The 25,563-nt window shown below is 40.5% G+C and overlaps 1 protein-coding gene across 1 annotated transcript in view; it reads left to right on the top strand.

The window, feature by feature from the left end:
• Positions 1-2,439: 2,439 nt before the first annotated feature.
• waplb (WAPL cohesin release factor b) overlaps positions 2,440-25,563 on the top strand; it is a 37,267-nt gene continuing 14,143 nt past the window's right edge. Inside the window, exons 1-9 of the mRNA XM_079577119.1 lie at positions 2,440-2,766; positions 8,051-8,511; positions 11,783-12,380; positions 16,718-16,940; positions 17,906-18,074; positions 20,601-20,728; positions 22,799-22,894; positions 24,052-24,252; positions 24,334-24,470. Of these exons, the coding sequence (XP_079433245.1) occupies positions 8,073-8,511; positions 11,783-12,380; positions 16,718-16,940; positions 17,906-18,074; positions 20,601-20,728; positions 22,799-22,894; positions 24,052-24,252; positions 24,334-24,470 (1,991 nt within the window). The 5' untranslated portion in view covers positions 2,440-2,766; positions 8,051-8,072. The remainder of the gene's footprint in view (positions 2,767-8,050; positions 8,512-11,782; positions 12,381-16,717; positions 16,941-17,905; positions 18,075-20,600; positions 20,729-22,798; positions 22,895-24,051; positions 24,253-24,333; positions 24,471-25,563) is intronic.

Below are 25,563 nucleotides of genomic sequence, written 5' to 3'. Positions count from 1 at the left end.
TTCATCAATTTTTCATCACTTTTTTGTCAATGTTCTCTCACTTTTTTGTCACATTTCCATCATTGTTTTGTTGGGTATTCAACTCATTTTTGTAACTTTTTTTGTCACATTTTCGTCATTTTTTTAATCACATTTTTGTAATTTTTTTTTGTAATTTTTTTGTAATTTTTTGTCACATTTTTGTCATTTTTTCGTAATTTTTTCATCAATTTTTTGTCTTTTTTTTTCAATTTTTTGTCAATTTTTTGTCACATTTTTGTCATTTTTTCGTAATTTTTTCATCAAATCTTTGTCATTTTTTTTCACATTGTCCCATTTTTGCCACTTTTTCATCAATGTTTTCTCACTTTTTGTCACATTTCCATCATTGTTCCAGTTTTGTTGCTATTTTCACAGCTGTTTTCCAGAAGCTTTTGGACTGGGGTAAAGCCAAACTCTAGAAAATGTGCTCGGTTCAGGTGGGAGTTAAGAGGTTAATCCCTGTTATGTAGTATAACCGTGTATAACCGCCGTGCCTTCGTGTCATTGGGCCAGGCACTTTACCCGCCGTGCCTAAATGTGAATGGACTGTAAAGAGGGTTTGTGTGTTTTTATGCCAATCATGTCCACAAATTGTGATAATGATCCATCAGTATGCTGCTTATTTGCACTATCTTATCGTGTACTTCGGTTGTAAAAATAAAATGACTCGTGTGTAAAGATGTTTCTGTTCTGTTTCTTGACACCAGGAGTTTCCTCACAGCTGCACAAACATTACAGAACAGGAAATAAGACAGTGTAAAGTCCAGGCAAATGAAGCGTCCAGGCAAACGTGAAGTCCAGTAAGTGTCGGCAGCAGGTGGTGATGGGCGGCGTGGGCGGCGGCGTGGGCGGCGGCGTGGGCGGCGGCGTGGGCGGCGGCGTGGGCGGGGCGTCCTCTGTCCTTCAGACTCTCCTCAGACACGGAGAGGAAACAAGAAGAAGAAGAGGATAGCGCTCAGTGTAACGTACTGAGGCTGCTTTGCTCATTGAGTTGATACTGGGAAAAAATATGCACCTATTGGTCTGTTAAAATGCACGAGAATGCACGAAATCGTACCATTAAAATAAAAAACATCTCTGTGGGAGGACCTCCAGACCCCACTTTTTAAATCCAACCCACTTTATATGTACAAAACAATTACAAAAAAATTACAAAAAATGTGACAAAAAAAAGACAAAAAATTACAAAAAAATTACAAAAAAGGACAAAAATTGACAAAAAAAATTACAAAAAAGTGACATAAAAATGACAAAAAATGTGACAAAAAAAGACTAAAAAGTGACAAAAAATTACAAAAATGTGACAAAAAAAACTACAAAAATCTGACCAAAAAAAGACAAAAAATGACATAAAAAAGACCAAAAAAATTACAAAAAATCTGACAAAAAAAGACAAAAAAGTGACAAAAAAATTACAAAAATCTGACAAAAAAGACAAAAAAGTGACAAAAAATTACAAAAATATGACAAAAATGTGACCAAAAAATGACATAAAAAGACAACACAATGACAAAAAGTGACAAAAAAAGACAAAAAAGTGACAAAAAAATTACAAAAACCTGACCAAAAAATGACAAAAAATGACATAAAAACGACCAAAAAAATTACAAAAAATTACAAAAAAATTACAAAAAAGCGACAAAAAAAGACAAAAAAGTGACAAAAAAATTACAAAAATCTGACAAAAAAATTACAAAAAAGTGACATAAAAATGACAAAAAATGTGACAAAAAAAGAACAAAAATCTGACCAAAAAATGACAAAAAATGACATAAAGAAGACAAAAAAAATTACTAAAAATTACTAAAAAATTACAAAAAAGCGACGAAAAAAGTCAAAAAAGTGACAAAAAAATTACAAAAAATGTGACAAAAAAGAACAAAAAAAAAAATGACAAAAAGTGACAAAAAAATTACAAAAATCTGACCAAAAAATGACAAAAAATTACATAAAAAAGACAAAAAAAATTACAAAAAATTACAAAAAAATTACAAAAAAGCGACTAAAAAAGACAAAAAAGTGACAAAAAAATGACTAAAATCTGACCAAAAAAAGACAAAAAAATGACAAAAAATGACAAACAAAAAATGACAAACAAAAAATGACAAAAAATGTGACAAAAAAATGACAAAAAAGTTACAAAAATGAGTTGAAACCCCCCCCCCCAAAAAAAAAGATGGGGAAAAAAATCTGATGACGTGAGGAAAAAGATCCATTCATATGAGTTTTGTAGATCTTAGCTTTCAAATGAGGCGTTACACTGGCCTACGGGATTTGGGTAAAGCTGAACTGGAAAAAATGCTCTCGGTTCAGGCGGGAGTTAAGAGTTTAAACCCGGCCCTGAGAACCACTTTCTCAGGCCCTAAACCCCCTGATTTGCGCACTGCTCCTCCAGTCCGGCAGGTGTCGCCCCTCGCGCCTCCACAGCGCGACTTCCGCTCGTGTCTGTCAGCGCTAACTTGACGGAGTGCGGGGGTCCGTGAGAAACAATCGACTTGCTTTTTCCTCCAAACACGAGCAGATCCAGTCCGATGGAGCTGTGAGCCCCACGTCTCCGCACTCGCCCCGCACGTTCACCCCGCGCTCTGTCCGCAAAAAGCCCGGATCCGCTCCGGGACGCGCAGTTTCGGGGCCTTGTTTATAGCGCGCCGGGACTCGGTTCTGCTTCGGATAAAGTCGGGGGGAGAATCTCCAGGCCCACGTCGGAATCGGGTTTGATTTGGACCGGAGCCTTTAATGCACCAAGTAAGGCCACACGTCCCGTCTTTAAAACGTTCACTTTGATGAGAAAACGCCGCCTTTTTATTCAGTGTTTTGCTCGTAGCCTCACGTAGCCCGCTAGCCGTTATTGTTAGCATGTAGCCCGTTATGCTAACAGCTAAAACTTCTTTATTTACGTCTTAAAATGGCCCCCGCTTGCCTTTATACTCGCTTTTCTCCCACAGAATTACCCCCTAACTCTATGATTACTTTGATAACATGCCATTAACCCCATCAGAGCAGATTAAACCAACTTATTTCTCGTAAACTGTGGCTAATATTAGCTAAACATCGTCAAAGCATTCAAACAGCTCGACATGGAAGATTAATATCGGGCTGTGTGTGTTTTGCAAATCATGCCGTGTTCGATCAGAGGCGTCACAAAGGATGTAAACTGATTATCCGTGCGGGTTAAACCTGTATCTGTCCGGGTTTTGTTGGATTTAAGGATGACTCTGTAACTTTTCCAGTATTTTTGGTTGTTGTCTGCTTTTGGGACGGTGTTGTCAAGTCTCAGGCCCGGATGTTTGTTGTGCAGGAATGGCCTTTCTCGCAGTAATACGTCGCATAACAGAGAAAATACTCGGTTTTGGGGGAGAAATTGTTTATGATTTCATGTTGTTTGATGAAAGAGAGACGTTTATTACGTGAGTCGTGCCTGTAAAGCTGCTTGTTGTGCGGTTATATATCAAAGTTTCCCCTCACTACAGTCACATGGGATGTTTGCACGATTTTACGATTGTGTTATTTGAATATGGTGTTTGGGCATTAATAGTGCCATTTAAAAGCCTGAGCTATGACTTGTTTCAGCCTGTTTAAACCCTGTAATGTGTGGGACAAGGACTAAACTAACTAAACTAACTCATGACTAATGACTGGGACAAACCAAGTCCCTTCTCCTGAACCAAAGGCAAGTTCATTTGTAGAGCACAATTCATACACAAGGCAATTCAAAGTGCTTCACAGTCGCATAAATATAAGAAAACAAATACAATCAATAAAAACATCAACATAGAATTAATCAATTACAGTAAGAGGCGAGAGAGTAGATAACATACTTTCAGTTATTTGCATTTTTAAGTCTTGTTTTATTTTATGTATTTGTTTGTTTGATAGGGACATGTATGAACAATAAACATGTACCACACTACAACATTTATAGCCAAGGCTAATTTGCAATGTCCGTCCCTAGATTCGCCTTCGTCTTGAGCACTATTTTTTCGTGCTCGTTCACACAAAGTTACCTCTGTTTTTGTCGCTCCTTCTCCTCTGGACGTCAACATTAAATTAATCAATTACAGTAAAAGGCGAGAGTGCAGATAAAATACTTTCAGTTAGGGCTGTGCAATTAATCGAAATTCGATTACGATTTCGATTACAACAGTAAACGATTACAAAATTAGCATAATCGCAAAAAATCGATTATAATTATTATTATTTTTTTTAAACTTTTTTTTTTTTTTTTTAAATCCACATTTCTTTTCTAATTTGGGGATTTTTGTCACTTTTTTGATGGATTTTTGTTTTTTTCTGCTGGATATTTGTAATTTTTTTGCTGTATTTTTTATCATTTTTTTGATGGATTTTTGTCACTTTTTTGCTGTATTTTTTATCATTTTTTTTGATGGATTTTTTTAAAGGCAACAAATAATCGTTTGAATAATCGTGATTTCAATTATGACAAAAATAATCGTGATTATTATTTTTTCAATAATCGAGCAGCCCTACTTTCAGTCATATTCACGGGCAAAAAGAACTGTTTTCAGCCTGGATTTGAACATTGTCAGAGTTGAGGCCTGTCTCACATCCTCGTGAAGACTGTTCCAGATTTTAGCTGCATGAAACTGAAACGCAGCCTCACCGTGTTTAGTCCTGACTCTGGGAACCACCAGGAGACCCCTCCCTGTGATGGTTCATACGGCTGTAACATGTCAGAGATGGACTTTGGTGCTAAACCAAACAAGCAGAGCTGTTTTAAAGTCTATTCTCTGAGTGACAGGAAGCCAGTGCAGAGACCGGAGCACTGGACTAATATGGTCGTATTTCCTGGTTCTCGCCGGGACTCGAGCAGCTGCGTTGAAGGCTGTAATAGAAACCACCAGGGTTAAAAGTGGGGGGACAGTGGAGCAGTTGGTAGAGCAGGTTGTTTCATGGTCGGGGGTTTGAATCCCAGCTCCTGATGATGCCCCTCTGTGAAGTGTCCTTAGTAGGGCTGTGCAATTAATCGAAATTCGATTACGATTTCGATTACAACAGTAAACGATTACAAAATTAGCATAATCGCAAAAAATCGATTATAATTTTTATTTATTTTTTATTTACTTTTTTTTGTTTTTTCACTTTTTTTCTTCTAATTTTTGGATTTTTGTCATTTTTTTAATGGATTTTAGTCTTTTTTTTGATGGATTTTTGTCACTTTTTTGATGGATTTTTGTCACTTTTTTGATGTTTTTTTGTCATTTTTTGATGGATTTTTGTCACTTTTTTGCTGGATTTTTGTCACTTTTTTGCTGGATTTTTGTCACTTTTTTGCTGGATTTTTGTCACTTTTTTGATGGATTTTTGTCACTTTTTTGATGGATTTTTGTCACTTTTTTGATGTTTTTTTGTCACTTTTTTGCTGGATTTTTGTCACTTTTTTGCTGGATTTTTGTCACTTTTTTGCTGGATTTTTGTCACTTTTTTGCTGGATTTTTGTCACTTTTTTGCTGGATTTTTGTCACTTTTTTGATGTTTTTTTGTCACTTTTTTGCTGTTTTTTTGTCACTTTTTTGATGGATTTTTGTCACTTTTTTGATGGATTTTTGTCATTTTTTTGATGGATTTTTGTCACTTTTTTGCTGGATTTTTCTAATTTTTTTGATGGATTTTTGTCATTTTTTTTTATGTTTTTTGTCACTTTTTTGATGTTTTTTTGTCATTTTTTGATGGATTTTTGTCACTTTTTTGATGTTTTTTTGTCACTTTTTTGATGGATTTTTTGTCACTTTTTTGATGTTTTTTTGTCACTTTTTTGATGGATTTTTTTGATGGATTTTTTTAAAGGCAACAAATAATCGTTTGAATAATCGTGATTTCAATTATGACAAAAATAATCGTGATTATTATTTTTTCAATAATCGAGCAGCCCTGGTCCTTAGGCAAGACACTCCACCCGCCTTGCCTCCAGTGTGTGAGTGAGAGATAGAGTGAATGGGTGAATGGGTGAGTGGCTCCTCGCTGTAAAGAGCTTTGGGCCTGATGAAGGTAGAAAAGCGCTGTTTAAGTTGAAGGGAAGGGACTCTCATTTGTGCATTGGGTGAAGTGTCTTGCCCAAGGACACACACGTTGAGACTGATGCTCAAACATGCTGAGGCGTTGAAAGCGACTCCCAGTCACCTTGAACGCTGGCTGTCCTATGACGGAATGTGGGAACCAATGAAGAAGGAATGAGGAATATTATATTAAAGCTACACCGCGTAGAATTTTACCCAAAAAAATCAAATTGAAACACAAGCTTTTATTTTGTGACAGATATTTTCAGCAACAAACGTGTGATTTTGCTGTGAGCGGCTCAGCTCTCCTCAGACATGACATAACTTTACCGGGAGCGGGTGCGTCTCCAGCTCGTTTCCATGGAGATGTGACTAAAGTCAGCAGAATTTGAGATTTAAGCAGGTTTGGTTCCCATCCAAATCCATTCTTTGATTTCTCACAGCAGGAACAGCCTTTTCTGTGTCGAGCTGGTCATTAGGAGCATGTTTTGTACTGATGGCAACCAGTGTTAATTTTGACATATTTTAATTTAGTTTTAGTCTTTTGACGAAAATGTATTTCAATTTTAGTCTAGTTTTAGTCGACTAAAATTGCAAGTAAATTTAGTCGACTAAATTTAAGACGAATTTGGTCGACTTTGCATTGATGATATTCATTATAATCATATTTAATGTTGTTCCTCTGCTTCATGGAGCTGCTCCACATGAACAAAGCTCAGAGCTGATCCTTTAACAGAGAATTTACCTGATCTGAGGCTCTTTCAGACGCTCAATACAAGTTTGGATGATTTTAGTCTCTCCTTTTCATTTTTATTTAGTCTTATTTTAGTCAGACTAAAATATCTGGACATTTTAGTCATAGTTTTAGTCTCATGAGAAACTTTTAAGTTAGTTTTAGCCCAATTTTAGTCACAAAAATATCACTTTGACTAAAATTAAGACGAAATATTTTAGTCGACGAAATTAACACTGATGGCAACAGTATAATCCAAAATGTTACGCAGTGTACCTTTAAGTACCTGGGTGGTGGAAAGGATGAGGAGGAATAAAGTAGTGAGAGTTTAGTGTCACCTCATCCTTTTCCAAAAGTAGCTTTTATGGCAGTCTGGATTATGAGCACTGGGGCTGGGACAAAATATCGGATCAGACTTGGATCGCAATACTTTGTGCTGCAATACCAAGTATCGATACTTTGTCAAGTATCGAAATACTGTCATATAGCCATTTTTTATCACATACTCCTTTGTTTTCCAGTAACTGTTACTCAGCACTTTCCAATCTAACACTTCAGTAAATGTCAAATGGCATTTGTTTTATAAACTTTGGACATGTGACTTTTTACATATTTTAAGGTAAACATGTCACTTGTTATATTTACTTACTGTATCGCAATACGTATGATTTGTATCGGGCCAAAAGTGGATCGTTCCAGCCCTAATGGGTACAGCGGCAAAACAATTCTGTCCTCAGATGTTCTCAGGATTTTCACTCGGACATGGAGGGACTAACCTCTTAACTCCCACCTGAACGGATCCCGTTTTCTCCAGTTTGGCTTTACCCCAATCAAAAAGCTTCTTGGGGAAAAAAGCACCAAAACAGCCACAAAAAATGAGAAGAAAACAAGGATGTAAACGCAACAAAAATGTGACAAAAATTCAACAAAAATGTGACAAATATTTGACAAAAATGTGACAAAAATTCAACAAAAAAGTGACAAAAATTCAACAAAAAAGTGACAAAAATTTGACAAAAAATCAACAAAAAAATGACAAAAAATCAACAGAAATTCAACAAAAAATGACAAAAACTCAACAAAAAAAAAGAAAGAAAAAATATACAAAAGGTGACACAACACAGCAACAATGCGAGGCAATAGATTTCAAATGAGGTGTTACACAGGCCTGTATAATGGCCCAAGAGGACAGTTTGGTTTAGGCGGGTGGTAAGAGGTTAAAAGTCCTTTGTCATTTCATATTTTTCATTTCTTGATTGTGTTTTTTCTCCCGTTGTTTCAGAGAATATGAGCCAGACGCCACAATGACATCCAGATTCGGTAAAACCTACAGCCGTAAAGCTGGCGACAGCGCGTCCAAGTTCGACGAGGTCCTGTCCACCAAGAGGGGCACCCTGAGCACCAAATGGGGCGACACCAAATACAAGGCCAAAGTGGCGTCCAAGCGCGGGGGCGGGCCCAAGAGCGAGGCGGGGCCCGACGTGTTTAAGAGGCGCCGGACCGGAGGAGGAGGAGGAGGAGGGGGGGAGGATCCGTTCGGCTTCGACAGCGACGAGGAGTCCAAACCCGTGACGTCCAGGGTGAAAACGCCGGAGAAGGCGGAGCGGCAGACGGGATACGAGGCCGTGGGGAGCAGCAGCTGGGACAGTATTATAGGAACCACCCACACGGCGGCCACGACCGCGGGGTCCAAGAGGGAGACGTGGACGGACCGAGCCAACAGCAGCGGCGGCGCCAGTTCAGGTATGATGAATGTCGGAGGGGAGGTTTCTCTGACATGAAGGAATATCTCAGTGTGTTTGGATTCACGTGTGCACTTTACTTACAAGAGCACGTTAGAGAAGGGCCTCGGTTTGGTGATTGTTCTGGTTCTTCTTGTGGTTTCGGCAGTGAAAGAGTAAGAGGTCGGATCTGGTGCAAACGCAGGAAGTCGCATCTTCAGACGACGCTGTGGTTTCTACAGTCATTTACAGTTTTAAAGGAACAGGCCACAGAGTTTCCAGACTAGGGATGTCACGGTAACCGGTGTAGCGGTAAACCCCGGTAAAAATGTTGACGGTGAAAATTACCGTCTTGTTTTTTGTTTTTATTATTATCTCGGTGAATAACCGCACCCGCGGTGTCGGCACGGTGAGCCTCACCAGCCACCGTCTCATCTGCTGCAGTTTCCGCGCATGCGCACTTTGTTGTTTGCAACACAAACAAAACTTTCTCGAAGCTGGAATCATGTCCGACACGACAGCGCAGGATCAGCCTCAGAGTTCAGTTAGCGGAGCAGGAAAAAGTGTCTCCAAATGCAGCAATACTTCGAACCTGTGACTCTCCTGCGTGACCGTCTCCACAGCTCTATAGCAGTAAGCTAACGTTAGCGCTTTAGCTGAAATGCTGATGTGGGACTTTGGGTTGAAGGAGAATGTAACATACATACATAAGCCATGTCGCGCGGATACCTCCGCACGATGGCACAATGCGTTACGGGGCTCCCGGTGGCAGATTGCAATAGATTCACTCTCGCTGCAGTTTTATGAATTTAATAATTATGGTATTTTCCCAAATCTGCAAAGCGAAAGCTCACCGGAAGGACAACAACAGTTTTCCTGATACAGACGGTTTATCTTTGTTTCTGGCGCTATAAATAGTCCATGTAATACCCTCGAAACATCAACAACACATCGTTATAGTTCCTTTACTTTGATGTGAAAAGGCTTTGTCTGTACTTTTTTAATGTAACAAGCACAGTTAAACTTTTTTGAAACGGTTTCAGTTTGTGTAGGACTATCAATGCTTTCTGAACATATTAACACACATTTTAAAAAAATACCGCGGTAATACCGAAAACCGTGATCATTTTGGTCACAATAACCGTGAGGTATAATTTTCATACCGTGACAGCCCTATTCCAGACTGAGATCTGCTCTTACCTGAGCTTAGACAAGTTCATCTGTACCCGTCTGGTCTTTGTGCCCGTGGAAGAGCTCGGTCACTTCTAACTACACCCCGTTTGGAGCCATAGGAATAGTATAAAATGGCCAACTTGCATCTAACCCTTTTTTAATTATCAAATACACTTATTACATACACTTATTTTAAATATAAAAAATCATAATTTTTCCTTCAGAAATGGTGAGGTATATTATTCTGATTCGGTGTAAAACAGTTTTTGGCCTTTGTTGTTGTTATTTTAGCAGGAGAATCAGATAAAGTTTGTCTATGGAACAGTTTGGCCCTGGAAGTAGCTTATTATTGTGTGTGACGTCACACTCAACAAACTCATTTTCTTATTCTGTTCCGTCTTAGCCTTTTTTTTCTCTTTTTTTTTTAAAGTAGGTGCTTTATTGTCATTGTACAAGCATACAACGATATATTGTTAGGGTTTGGTGCTGATTAGTGTGTTTTATTAATGCTGCTCCAGTGGTCTGATATAAGAAGAAACCAAAACACATAGATGAGGCGACTTTAAAGTAATTGTTTGAAAAAAAAAACAAGATGCTTTTTCTGCATTTTCTTGTTTATCTCATATGTGTTTATTTCCTCTGTATTTCCTTATACGTGTTTATTTCCTCATGCGTGTTTATTTCCTCATACGTGTTTATTTCCTATAAAAAGATAAAAAGAGAGAAAGGACATTATTACCTCCTGAGCTGCAGAGACAGACCAAATGTGACAGAAATTCAACTAAAATGTGACAAAAATTCAACAAAAATGTGACAAAAATTCAACAAAAATGTGACAAAAATTCAACTAAAATGTGACAAAAATTCAACTAAAATGTGACAAAAATTCAACAAAAATGTGACAAAAATTCAACAAAAATGTGACAAAAATGTGACAAAAATTCAACTAAAATGTGACAAAAATTCAACAAAAATGTGACAAAAATGTGACAAAAATTCAACTAAAATGTGACAAAAATTCAACAAAAATGTTACAAAAATGTGACAAAAATTCAACAAAAATGTGACAAAAATGTGACAAAAATTCAACTAAAATGTGACAAAAATTCAACTAAAATGTGACAAAAAATCAACTAAAATGTGACAAAAATTCAACTAAAATGTGACAAAAATTCAACTAAAATGTGACAAAAATTCAACAAAAATGTGACAAAAATTCAACTAAAATGTGACAAAAATTCAACAAAAATGTGACAAAAATTCAACTAAAATGTGACAAAAATTAAACTAAAATGTGACAAAAATGTGACAAAAATTAAACTAAAATGTGACAAAAATTCAACAAAAATGTGACAAAAATGTGACAAAAATTCAACTAAAATGTGACAAAAATGTGACAAAAATTCAACAAAAATGTGACAAAAATGTGACAAAAATTCAACTAAAATGTGACAAAAATGTGACAAAAATTCAACAAAAATGTGACAAAAATTCAACAAAAATGTGACAAAAATTCAACAAAAATGTGACAAAAATTCAACTAAAATGTGACAAAAATTCAACTAAAATGTGACAAAAAATCAACTAAAATGTGACAAAAATTCTACAAAAATGTGACAAAAATTCAACTAAAATTTGACAAAAATTCAACTAAAATTTGACTAAAATTCAACTAAAATTCAACTAAAATGTGACAAAAATTCAACTAAAATTTGACAAAAATTCAACTAAAAAGTGACAAAAATTCAACAAAAATGTGACAAAAATGTGACTAAAATGTGACAAAAATTCAACTAAAATTTGACAAAAATTCAACTAAAATTTGACAAAAATTCAACTAAAATGTGACTAAAATTCAACTAAAATTTGACAAAAATTCAACTAAAATGTGACAAAAATTCAACTAAAATGAATTTTTGTCACATTTAAAAAAAACAAGATACTTTTTCAGCTCATGCATTTTGAAGAGTTGAGTATTTTCTTGTTTATCTCATACGTGTTTATTTCTTCATACGTGTTTATTTCCTCTGTATTTCCTCATACGTGTGTATCTCCTCATACGTGTTTATCTCCTCATACGTGTTTATCTCCTCATACATGTGTATCTCCTGTCTCCGCAGGTAAACCGTCGTCCTTCATGGCGGCCCAGCCCCCCCTCACGTACTCCTGGTACCAGAACGCCTCCGAGAGCGACCGCAAACCTCTGGCTCAGACCACGACCCTCAAAACGGGCTACAAACCCGACTCCGCCTCCTCGCCCGCTCTGGACCAATGGGACGCCATCGTGGGACTGCGGCCGCCCTCGCCCCCGGCCAACCAGGCGCCCCGAAACCCCGCCCCGTCGCTGTGGGCGTCGACGGGCTACGAGAAGACGCCGTCGCCCCCGCCGCCGCCGCAGAACCACGACTTCCCGGCGGAGAGCTCGGATTACGCGGATTACTCGTCCACGCTGGTGCGGAGCGCCGTGTGTCGGACTTACCGCCGGCCAATCAAGAGCAAGGACTCGGACGACGCCGGCGTGGACGCGCTGAAGTCGAGCGAGAGCAAAGCGGCGCCGCCCAGAGGCAGGACGCGGGACTTCACCGTGTTACACCCGTCCTCCATGTCGGCGTGTAACGTGACCATTCAGGAGCGGAGCGCGGAGGCGGCGCCCTCTGCAGGCGGCACGGGGCAGAGCGGGGAGGCGGCCTGGAGGAAGAAGGCGGAGCACGCGCCGAGGTGAGAAACATGGAGGTCCTTACTTCAGTTTAGTTTAGTTTAGTTTAGTTTAGTTTAGTTTAGTTTAGTTTAGTTTAGTTTAGTTTAGTTTTTTGCTGATTAAAGGAATAGGCCACCGTTTTTACATACTAAGATATGTTCTTACCTCACTTTAGTCGAGTTAATATATCCCTGTCTGGTCTTTGTCCGTGCGCTCTGCCAGGCAAACGGAGCACATACGCAGCCTCTCCCACATGTCACATAGCTCCAAAAAAGCTCACGATAGAAGCTACCAAGCTCTTTACAGCGTCCGCGCAGTAACTCCTAAAGACTTCCCCGCTCACTTCCGTCAATAGAAGCTGCGTGACTTGTAGAGAGCCTTTTACAACAAGCAGAAAATATATTTTCGGAAAGTGCTGCACATTCCTACCTCATGGTGGAGCTCCTGAGTCCTGTGTCGTCGTCCGGGGTGAGTTGGAAATCTGTGAAACATTACTACACTATATACTTTCTGCTTGTTATCACAGCCTGTCACGATGCACGTAAAAGGCATTGTTCACAAGTTATCCACGCTTCTTCAACTGTTCTCTGCTGCTCTACAAGTCACGCAGCTTCTATTGACGGAAGTGAGCGGGGGAGTCTTTAGGAGTTACTGCGCGGACGTTTTGCTTCTGTATCATTACGCCTCACAATATAGTTCCCCTTTTTATCTGCTTATAAAATCGACATGTTACATTTCTGTGTAAATATACTTCGCATGAAAACACTTCACGTAACTTTATTTAAATAGGGAACACGTGGAAGAGCTTGGTAGCTTCTATCGTGAGCTTTTTTGGAGCTATATGACATGTGGGAGAGGCTGCGTATGTGTGAGCGCACGGACAAAGACCAGACGGGGATATATTAACTCGACTAAGGTTAGGTAAGAACATATCTCAGTATGTAAAAACGCTGGCCTATTCCTTTAAACCTGAAGCTACAGTTTGTGATGAAAAAAACACAAATGTTTTTCCTCTTCAGTTTTCGACAGTGATTTGATTCAGAAACCTGTTTTTATGTCTGAAAGTCCTTCCTATTGGCCCACACCACGGCCATGTTTCACAGTTTGCATGTTCTCCCCGTGTCTGTGTAGGTTTCCTCTGGGTACTCCGGTTTCCCCTACCACTAAAAACATGTACAATAGGCCAGGATGAATGTGAGTGTGTTTGTGAGTGCGCATGGGGGATGATTAGCCCAAGGCTATAATCCGGTGTGGCTTGTGTACATGCATGAGACCCATGTATGTTCATTAACATGCACTGTTCCGACCAAATAAAACAATAAATAAATAAAATGTGCTGACAGAGAAGTCAATGATGAAATTTTGAAACAGTTTTGTTTCATGTGGATTCTTCCATTAATGACTGAGATTTTAAAGGGACTAGATGCAAGTTTGTGATTTTATACTCACTACTGCCATCTCAGGTCTTACATGTAACTGCAGCTTCTATATTAAAGGAATAGGCCACCGTTTTTATATACTAAGATATGTTCTTACCTCACTTTAGTCGAGTTAATATATCCCCGTCTGGTCATTGTCCGTGCGCTCTGTCACGCAAACGGAGCACATACGCAGCCTCTCCCATATGTGACATAGGTCCGAAAAAGCTCACGATAGAAGCTACCAAGCTCTTCCACGTGTTCCCTATTTAAATAAAGTTACGTGAAGTGTTTTCATGCGAAGTATATTTACGCAGAAATGTAACGTGTCGATTTTATAAGCAAATAAAAAGGGGGACTATATTGTGAGGCGTAATGATACGAGGAGCACAGCGTCCGCGTAGTAACTCCTAAAGACTTCCCCCGCTCACTTCCGTCAATAACCTTTAGGAGTTACTGCGCGGACGTTTTACTCCTCGTATCATTACGCCTCACAATATAGTCCCCCTTTTTATTTGCTTATAAAATCGACACGTTACATTTCTGTGTAAATATACTTCGCATGAAAACACTTCACGTAACTTTATTTAAATAGGGAACACGTGGAAGAGCTTGGTAGCTTCTATCGTCAGCTTTTTCGGAGCTATGTCACATATGGGAGAGGCTGCGTATGTGCTCCGTTTGCGTGACAGAGCGCGCGGACAATGACCAGACGGGGATATATTAACTCGACTAAAGTGAGGTAAGAACATATCTTAGTATATAAAAACGGTGGCCTATTCCTTTAAGCTCGTGCATGACGGCACTTCCGACCCTAGTAGTCCAGTAACACCTTTCTGAGTGACAGTGCAGGATTTTAGAGGCTGAGCTCATTCTGCACATGAGGACAAATGGAATATGTAGGGGAGGAAAATACTTTTATGTAATAGTTTTGACATTTTTAAACTCTGCATAGTCCCTTTAACCTAAAACTAAGACAAATCTGACGATCAGTATTTTGGCTCCTGCTCAGTATTAAACTGGGCTCTTTAGAACGTGGTGATGTTACGTGAACGCGACATAAAGACGCCAACATCGTACAAATAATAATAATATAATATGAAAAGATGAAAAGAGATGCAGAAACATTTACCAAGCATTTCCTCAGGTCCATAAAACCGCCATTTTTATTGTTTATTATGAAAAGGAAAAGTGTAGGGCAGAAACAACGAATCAGTTAATCGACAACTAGTCAATTATTGAAATATTTTAGTCATGGATTAATCGCTTTTTTAGTAAACACAGACTGAACTAGAGCAAAACTGACATGAAAACCTACTTAGTTTTTAAAGTTTGGGTCTGTCGTGTTTTGTACATCGAAAATGTCATAAATAACTGTCTGGATGAGGTTATTGTTTTAAATACAATTTTCATACACCTTTCACAGCCAAGCAATTAATCAATTAATTGTGAAAATATTCTGTAGATTAATCGATTACCAAATTATTTGTAGCCCAAGAAAAAAGAAATACAAAAGTTTTACCGAGCAGCATCTAGACTCCATGTTTTACTCTGTGGTTTTCTTCATATCAGAAATCAGAAATATAGACTATAGGTATAGGTATTATGCAAAATGGACTTTCTCGAGCTTTCCATCATGTTATTCTGTCATTCCCTCATTAAAAACATGGCTGAAGTGTTGCCTTGGCACATTCACGTATTTCTGAGTAATCTGTAAAAACTCTGATGGCGGCCATTTTAGGGATAGGTTTGCCTGAGTCCTCCTAGGAACGCCCCCACCTCCTGGAGACGCCTCCGAGCCGAGTAACCAACCACTGCTCCTCAGCAGAACCCCCTCCCCACTGATGCCACAGACAGCGTGTGGAGGGGGCGTGTCTAAAGGCTCAGAGGTTCTTAAAGAGACAGAGGCCTATTTCAAGACATTCACTACAGCCATTCAACTCTTTTTTTTTTCTACTCACTGTCTTTTTTTTAATAATTTTTTTTGTCACATTTTTTGTCATTTTTTCGTCACTTTTTTGTCAATTTTTTTGTCATTTTTTTGTCCGTTTTTCGTCCGTTTTTTGTGATTTTTTTTTTTGATTTTTTGTCAATTTTTGGTCATTTTTTTGTAACTTTTTTGTCTTTTTTGTCTTTTTTTCCCATTTTTGGCGTGTGGAGGGGGCGTGTCGGAAAGGCTCAGAGGTTCTTAAAGAGACAGAGGCCGATTTCAAGACATTCACTACAGCCATTTTGAGAGAGACATTTTATACAAGGCAGTTATTCAAATTTCCTGCATTTACAGACCAACAGAAGGTTTGCTCATCATTGTAGTGTGATATAGACTGGTGCTATGGGGCTGACAAAAGCAGAATACCCCCTCTTTAAAAAAAGAAATGGAATGGGCTAGAGATTTAGTTTTTTTTTGGACATACTTATGAATTTATGCCCTACAAGTCGTGGGTTGGACTGAATCATCTCGCGGGCCGGATTTTGCCCAGGTCTGATCTTGACTTTTGATCCATGTCTTACTCTGTGGTTTTCTTCATATTTGAGAAATATAGTCTCTTTGTAAACCTTTTAAAGTGTGCCGGGTTTTTACATCTCCATTATTCCATGTTCCTCCTCCACGTCTCGAGGCGCACCTGCTTTTCAAGGCAGTTCTGGAGGACAGATTTGACTTCTCGTTTGCAGAACATATTTTGTATATTTTCAGGATCGACATTTGTGAGACTTTGAACATGATTCAGTTAGAGCCACAAATATCATGTTTTTTATTATGTATGAATGTGCTAAAAGTGCAGTCTGAGGATATTACAGGAAGTATCGACCTTCTCAAATGAATGTCAAGCTACGATACTACTTTTAGTTTAGATTTAGTGTCAGGGAAGCGGTTTATTATGATTACTCACTGCTCCATGTTCTTCCTCTCGATCTTCAATACCTCTGTGGTCCCTCAGGTTCGGGGCGTCTCAGGCGGAGAGTAAGTCGGACTTGTTCGGCTTCGACGAGGATCCGGCTCAGGGCCAGATCAGCGCCGAGCCGTCCACTTTCAAAACCAAATACTTCGGCTTCGACGACATGAGCGACAGCGACGGCGAGGACGACGGCGCCCGAGAGCGGCGGAAAACCAAGCGCAAGATGAGGCCGAACCCGGAGGAGGAGGTGGAGGCGCCAGAGGAGGTACGAGACGGAGACCAGTCGTATGTAAAGGATGGGAACTGATACGATTTATCAATATCGATGAATGAATTCTCTCATCGATCCGGTTCTTTATCGATTCTCTTATTGAATGATCTCTTATCCAATTCATTTGTAATATGTGCCTGCTTCTTGTAGTTTTATTTGAATAGTGGGGGTAATAAATGGACCTGTTTTGACATAAACATCAGGATTTAAATCTGAAACATTTAACCCCCACCTGAACCGAGCACATTTTCTCCAGTTTGGCTTTACCCCAGTCCAAAAGCTTCTGGAAAAAAGGTGGGAAAATGGCAACAAAACTGAGACGAAAACGATGATGGAAATGTGACAAAAAAGTGACGAAAAATGTATGAAAAAGTTGCAAAAATGTCACAAGAAATTGACAAAAAATTGATAAAAAATTGACCAAAAAATTGACCAAAATATGATTTAAAAAAATTGAAGAAAAAATTGACAAAAAGTGACAAAAAAATGACAAAAAATTGATAAAAAAAATTTGACGATGATGTAAATCGGCCCTCCAGGACACAAACTTGCCGACCCCTGCAATAAGAGGTCAAGGCAAAAGACTTGCTGTAAGATCGTCTGAATATCGATATCGAGATATTGAAAAAAATATATAGAAATATGATTTTCTTTCTGAATATCTCCCACCCCTAGTGTGGACAGGGAAGTCACAGTCTAAAAGCATTGTGTTTTATCATATTGGGTCAGACTGTAAGACTCTGTAAAACAGTCATGACCTGGATTCTATAATAATAAAAAGGTACAACAATGCATTTGCTGTAGCTAAGCTAATGCCTCTAATCGTAATGAAACTAAGACTAAAACGGTTGGAAGGAAATTGCTCAGTTTTTTGTTCAACAGTTTCCCCGCGTTCCTCTGTTGCCGTAGAAATGAAATAATAATAAGTAATAATAATGTAATTGTGTCGTGTTGCTCAGCCGTGCGAGGACATCGAGGATCCGTTCGATCGCTTCGACCGCCTGGAGCGGATGGACAGACTCCAGATGAACGAGATGATCGAGAGGACGGCGGAGAGAACGAGGGACAAACCGGCCCCGACGGAGAACAAGAGGAGCTCGGACCGATACGACAACAGCTTCCGGACAGGTGAGCGAGAACTTTACAGGGTAGAGAGCCTCGTGCTGTATAATGAAGAGGTCGGAGGAGATCGGAGGAGATCGGAGGAGATCGGAAGAGATCGGAAGAGATCGGAAGAGTTTGGAAGAGATTGAAAGAGATTGAAAGAGATTGAAAGAGACTGGAAGAGACTGGAAGAGACTGGAAGAGACTGGAAGAGACTGGAAGAGATTGGGAGAGATTGGGAGAGATTGAAAGAGATTGAAAGAGATTGAAAGAGATTGAAAGAGACTGGAAGAGACTGGAAGAGACTGGAAGAGACTGGAAGAGACTGGAAGAGACTGGAAGAGACTGGAAGAGACTGGAAGAGATTGGGAGAGATTGGGAGAGATTGGGAGAGATTGGAAGAGATTGGAAGAGATTGGGAGAGATTGGAAGAGATTGAAAGAGATTGAAAGAGATTGAAAGAGACTGGAAGAGACTGGAAGAGACTGGAAGAGACTGGAAGAGACTGGAAGAGACTGGGAGAGACTGGGAGAGACTGGGAGAGAGTGGGAGAGATTGGGAGAGATTGGAAGAGATTGGGAGAGATTGGAAGAGATTGGAAGAGATTGGAAGAGATTGGAAGAGATTGGAAGAGATTGGAAGAGATTGGAAGAGATTGGAAGAGATTGGGAGAGATTGGGAGAGATTGGGAGAGATTGGAAGAGATTGGAAGAGATTGGAAGAGATTGAAAGAGATTGAAAGAGATTGAAAGAGATTGAAAGAGATTGAAAGAGATTGAAAGAGATTGAAAGAGATTGAAAGAGATTGTAAGAGATTGTAAGAGATTGAAGGAGATTGAAGGAGATTGTAAGAGATTGTAAGAGATTGTAAGAGATTGAAAGAGATTGAAAGAGATTGAAAGAGATTGAAAGAGATTGTAAGAGATTGTAAGAGATTGAAAGAGATTGGAAGAGATTGGAAGAGATTGGAAGAGATTGGAAGAGATTGGAAGAGATTGGAAGAGATTGAAAGAGATTGAAAGAGATTGAAAGAGATTGAAAGAGATTGAAAGAGATTGAAAGAGATTGGAAGAGATTGGAAGAGACTGGAAGAGACTGGAAGAGATTGGGAGAGATTGGGAGAGATTGAAAGAGATTGAAAGAAATTGAAAGAGATTGAAAGAGACTGGAAGAGACTGGAAGAGACTGGAAGAGACTGGAAGAGACTGGAAGAGACTGGAAGAGATTGGGAGAGATTGGGAGAGATTGGGAGAGATTGGAAGAGATTGGAAGAGATTGGGAGAGATTGGAAGAGATTGAAAGAGATTGAAAGAGATTGAAAGAGACTGGAAGAGACTGGAAGAGACTGGAAGAGACTGGAAGAGACTGGAAGAGACTGGGAGAGACTGGGAGAGACTGGGAGAGATTGGGAGAGATTGGGAGAGATTGGAAGAGATTGGGAGAGATTGGAAGAGATTGGAAGAGATTGGAAGAGATTGGAAGAGATTGGAAGAGATTGGAAGAGATTGGAAGAGATTGGAAGAGATTGGAAGAGATTGGGAGAGATTGGGAGAGATTGGGAGAGATTGGAAGAGATTGGAAGAGATTGGAAGAGATTGGAAGAGATTGAAAGAGATTGAAAGAGATTGAAAGAGATTGAAAGAGATTGAAAGAGATTGAAAGAGATTGTAAGAGATTGTAAGAGATTGAAGGAGATTGAAGGAGATTGTAAGAGATTGTAAGAGATTGAAAGAGATTGAAAGAGATTGAAAGAGATTGAAAGAGATTGAAAGAGATTGTAAGAGATTGTAAGAGATTGAAAGAGATTGGAAGAGATTGGAAGAGATTGGAAGAGATTGGAAGAGATTGGAAGAGATTGGAAGAGATTGGAAGAGATTGGAAGAGATTGAAAGAGATTGAAAGAGATTGAAAGAGATTGAAAGAGATTGAAAGAGATTGAAAGAGATTGAAAGAGATTGGAAGAGATTGGAAGAGATTGGAAGAGATTGGAAGAGATTGGAAGAGATTGGAAGAGATTGGAAGAGATTGGGAGAGATTGGGAGAGATTGGGAGAGATTGGGAGAGATTGGAAGAGATTGGAAGAGATTGGAAGAGATTGGAAGAGATTGGAAGAGATTGGAAGAGATTGGAAGAGATTGGAAGAGATTGGAAGAGATTGAAAGAGATTGAAAGAGATTGAAAGAGATTGAAAGAGATTGAAAGAGATTGAAAGAGATTGAAAGAGATTGAAAGAGATTGAAAGAGATTGAAAGAGATTGAAAGAGATTGAAAGAGATTGAAAGAGATTGAAAGAGATTGAAAGAGATTGAAAGAGATTGAAAGAGATTGAAAGAGATTGAAAGAGTTTGAAAGAGTTTGAAAGAGATTGGATGAGTTTGAAAGAGATTGGAAAGTTGACCACATTAACTTAGGTTTTGTCAATTAAATTTACAAGGAATTTGGTTTGACTTAAACTACAAACTAAACCTCGCCTAGAAACAAAGTAAGAGTTTCGTCAAACGTTAAACAAAAGCATGTGTGATATGAACTCCTCTTGTGTCTGTGGCTCAGAATTGCTGGATTTCTCGGAGGAAGGCCTGATGGTCCTGGCCGGAGCTCCGCGTAGAGTCGCTGCTCCCAGTAAACCCACAGAGAAGAACCCGGACTCGTTCAGGAGGATCTTCAGCGCTCAGAAGAAGGTCAGACATGTTTTCTTTTTTCTGGTTCTAGATGACACATATTTTCGTGTAGGCACATGAAAAAAGTTCAGGTCTCCAGCCCGAGAACTCGTGAGTTTCCATTTCGTCAATTATTGGAAGCAAAAAGCTGGATCGTGCGTCTCTATAACTACAAATGTGATGGTGTTAAGTGTGAACCAACGGCCGCGACACTCGAGTTTGGAACAATGAGCTGCTTTCAAGGAGCTGGAGCTTCATCTTTTCAGGCCCGGCCAAAGCCCCATGAAGCGTGCCTCTCCTGGCCACAGTAACACCCGCCTCCACGCCGCCCCCTGCAGGTTTGGCTCGTGTTCGCGGCTCTCTCTTCGCCGGTGTTCGCCCCTCGCGGCCGAAGCGTCAGGCGGGACCTGGTTTGGCAGACGCAAGGTTTAATTTAGCTCCTCTCCAGAATCCGTCTTTTGTGTCGGAGCGTTTCCCGCCGAGCGCCGCCTTTTGTCTTTGAGCCGCGAGGAGCAAAACCGGCTCAAAGCCCCAGCCAAGACCCGACGAGATGCTGTTAGCTTTGTTTTATCCCGCGAACGCACGGCTCAACGGCTTGATTTAATGGCATCGTAATAAATGTTTCAAATAAAACATCTTTAGGTTTTTACAATGTCCAGTTCCCTTCTAAAGGCGAGGCAGGTGAAAACATCGTGTGTCACAGAGATTTTTTGCTAGTTTTCTCCCGTAGCATGTTAGTTTTCACGTCGTAGTATGAAAAAGGTTCTTTCAATGTCCTAAATCTTTAGCCCATTAACGGCGAGTGTCGCTAATTTACGACATACCTCGTCCTGTAAGAATTCAGCCTCAGCTTGAAAACAAAAACACATCCAGTCTCTGAGTGAGAGGCGGGACATGGCCACACTGCAAATCCTCCAGAACATCCTGAAGGACAGTTCCTCTGCACCTTCATAACTCAGACCAGCTCAGACACCGAAGACCATCTGCAGCCAAGAAGAGCCACACGATAAATCTGTTTTACACCATGGTCTGGGTGAATGCTGGATTCTGATTGGCTGGTGCATTATTTTGGTATAACCGCACACGTAGTCCGGTAGTTAAATCCCTGGGATATCACTCCGCTGTGGCGTCGCCATAGCAACGCATGACACAGCTGAATCAGATAAAGGCGTAATTAGTGACTGACAGGAACGTATGAGATGGATTTTGTGTTAATTTCAACGTTTTTGGGCAAAACAAAGCGTTTGCTAAATGTTTGTAGAGGAGAGTGAGCAGCTAGGTTAGCTACTGTTAATAACATCTGAGCTTTACATTTCTATTGAAAACGGTTAAGGCTATTCATCCTTTTCAGGCGTACATAAAATGATCCTGCATTGAAGCATATTTGTCTGGATTAGTAAAGTCAATCATAAAAGTTTGAGTTGGGGGGGCCCAGGTGTGAGCGACTTCACCGCAGCTGTTTCCATAAACAGTTGAGCTGGTTGAGCTAGCTAGCTTTAGCTTCAGGTTAAACAGCGTAAAAGGTAAATAACTCCTGCCCACGAGTGCCGCATATCGGTGTTTACTTCCAGGGAAAAGTGTTTCCGGGTTAGTCCTGTTGTGTTGTGATTCTGTGCTGATGTTGTGTCGTTGAGCCTGACTGAGATCCTCGTAATAGCTGCGGAGAATGACTCGCTCTGAGACCAGCCTTCAGTGACCGGCTAATAACCCACACAAAATAGTCCCGTAGTCTGGCAGATTTAGTGAGGTTAGTCAATGAAAAAACACATTGATTATAAATGTTACGTTTGTGGGACCCTGGTATAAGCGGATTAAACAACGAGGAGCCACGTTAGACGTTATAATGCAGGAGTAGCTCCACTGTGTCGGGCATTAGAACCATCTAATGCACGACTCCGAGTTGTTTAATCCTTACTTACAGCTGTGTTTTTCTTCTATATCTATCTATAATTGACACATTTGAGGTTAAACATTTTTTCCTGCCATGTCGATGTGAATGAATCTAAATCTAAAAACACTGATGATATGTTTGTTTATATAACTGGGAATATATTCAGGCGTTAAAACAACCTGATGTTTGTGACTCCTCAGTCTCCCACTAAAGCGGTGTATAACGCTCGGCACTGGACCATGGACAGCGAAGAGGAGCCGCCGCCCGCCTTCCTGTCCAAACCTCAGGCCGCTCCGGTGAGTCTGAGAACTGTCACAGCAGCTGGATCAAGCTTAGATCCAAAAGCACATCGAAACTGCAGTTTGGAAGATATGCACATTTATTATAGAGCAGGGGCAGGCAAGTTTGCTCGGTCGAGGGACGGTTTTCTTCATTGTAAAAAGACCAAGGGCCGAATCCGACAATTTTAGCCAAAAGTTAAGCTTACACATGCCAGTGCTGTGCTTTATATATTACCTCATTTGGTGTTCTGTTTGGAAATGTTTAAGTAATTGACAGTATTTCTCACATTTTTTACAGTACTTAACCCCTTAAGCGAACAGATTTTCTCCAGTTTGACCTTTCCCAAATCTAAAAGCTGAAAAAAAATGCATCAAAAGGTCGACAAAAACGGGCGCGATGAAAAAGCAACAGAATGCAACAAACATCCTTAACCCCTTAACTCCCACCTGAACCGAGCACATTTTCTCCAGCTTTACCCCAATTCTGGAAAAAAGGTGTGAAAATAGCGACAAAACTGCGACGAAAACAAGGATGAAAATGTGAAAAAAGTGAGAAAAAATGGACGAAAAAGTGACACAAAATTTACAAAAAATGAGAAAAAAATGACGAAAAATTGAGGAAAAAATTGACGAAAAATTGACAAAAAAGTGATAAGAATTTGACAAAAAAAAATGCTAATAATTTGACGAAAAAGTGACAAAAAAGTCACGAAAATTTGACGGTCTTAGCTTTCAAATAAGGCGTTACTCCTATAGGCTGTAATCTCCAATCGAGAGGCTTTTTAGATTTGGGTAAAGCCAAACTGGAGAAAATGTGCTCGGTTAAGGCTGGAGTTAAGGGGTTAAACTCCACTGGTTAAAGTACCTCTGATTTGTGGAAAGTTATTTCTCAAAATCCTCTTGAGGGCCAATGGTTCTATGCTAGAGGGCCGGATTGGCCCCCGCGCCTGACGTTGCCTACCCCTGTTATAGAGTTTATCAACAATGTCAAGAAATGTGGGGAAAAGTTAGGAATGGAGTAAAATGTGGATGGAAACTAGGGAAAAAAGGGGGAATTAATTAAGAGAAATTGGGGGAAAAGTGGAAAAAATGGGGGCAGAATTGTCAAGAAATAGGTAGATAATATTCTGAACAAATGTGATTTTCCTCTGATGACCCGTGTCTCCTCTCAGAGCTTGGTTCCCGGCGGCAGCGGCATCGGCAGCAGCAGCAGCAGCAGCGTAGGCAGCGCCCCCTCAGACTCTCAGAATAAAGACGACGGCCTGTTCAAAGCCCCGCCCCCTCCTCCTAAAGTCTCCAAATGTGTCCGAGTGCCGTCCGACCCGTGTCAGGAGACGGTCACCGCGCTGCGCTGCCACAAGGAGCACAAGGAGGTACTGAGCGTTCAAATGGCTCTGAGAGTGTAGATGAGTGAGGATCTGACGTTTGTGTGTTTGTGTGTGTTTGTGTGTCAGTTGTACACGGTGGTGCAGCACGTCAAGCACTTCAACGACGTGGTGGAGTTCGGAGAAAACCAGGAGTTCACCGACGACTTCGAGTATCTGGCAACGGGACTGAAGACGGGACAGCCGCTCAACACGCGCTGCCTCAGGTAAAAAAAAATACGACTGACGGGACTATGAACAACAGACGAGACTATGGACTACAGACGAGACTATGAACAACAGACGAGACTACAGACGAGACTTCAGACGAGACTTCAGGCGAGACTTCAGGCTAGACTTCACACGAGACTTCAGGCGAGACTTTAGGCTAGACTTCAGGCTAGACTTCACACGAGACTTCAGACTAGACTTCAGGCTAGACTTCAGACGAGACTTCAGACTAGACTTCAGGCTAGACTTCAGACGAGACTACAGGCGAGACTACAGGCGAGACTACAGGCGAGACTACAGGCGAGACTACAGGCGAGACTACAGGCGAGATTTCAGACGAGACTTCAGGCTAGACTTCAGGCGAGACTTCAGGCGAGACTACAGGCGAGACTACAGGCGAGAGTACAGACGAGAGTACAGACGAGAGTACAGACGAGAGTACAGACGAGAGTACGGGCGAGAGTACGGGCGAGAGTACGGGCGAGAGTACGGGCGAGAGTACGGGCGAGAGTACGGGCGAGAGTACGGGCGAGAGTACGGGCGAGAGTACGGGCGAGAGTACGGGCGAGAGTACGGGCGAGAGTACGGGCGAGAGTACGGGCGAGACTACAGACGAGACTTCAGACGAGACTTCAGACGAGACTTCAGACTAAAGGACTGAACAGCCCTTTAAGGCGAGATGTTGCAGGTGAAGAGGAAACATAGACAGATTTAGAGATGGTTAAGAACATGTTTGATTTTTAAGCCCGATTTTGGACGCACGGGAGAAACGTGGGTGATTTTACCGTCCCAAATGTGAATGACAGAGTGCTATAAAGACTTAAACCAGCGGCACAAACAACTCCTTTCATGGCCACAGCCCCACACACAAAACAGCACAACTTTATATCACCAAAAGTTTACGACAACCACCTTTTCCAGCTACATTTCAACCACGAACCGAGTTTAGCGGCACTTACTGAGTTTGGAGACGAACTGTTCAGCTTCACCTCGCTGCTAACGGCGGCTAGCCTCCCCGCTTTCTCCTCCATCTGAGGCTGAGGTCCGACTCCTTTTCTTATTAAATCCACTGAAATACGTCCCGCTTCT

This window comes from Gobius niger (genome assembly GCF_951799975.1).
Source record: "Gobius niger genome assembly, chromosome: 19".
In the NCBI taxonomy this organism is placed as follows: Eukaryota; Metazoa; Chordata; class Actinopteri; order Gobiiformes; family Gobiidae; genus Gobius; species Gobius niger.
The sequence above is the reverse complement of the archived record's forward strand: the minus strand, read 5'-3'. Positions and strand labels throughout refer to the sequence as shown.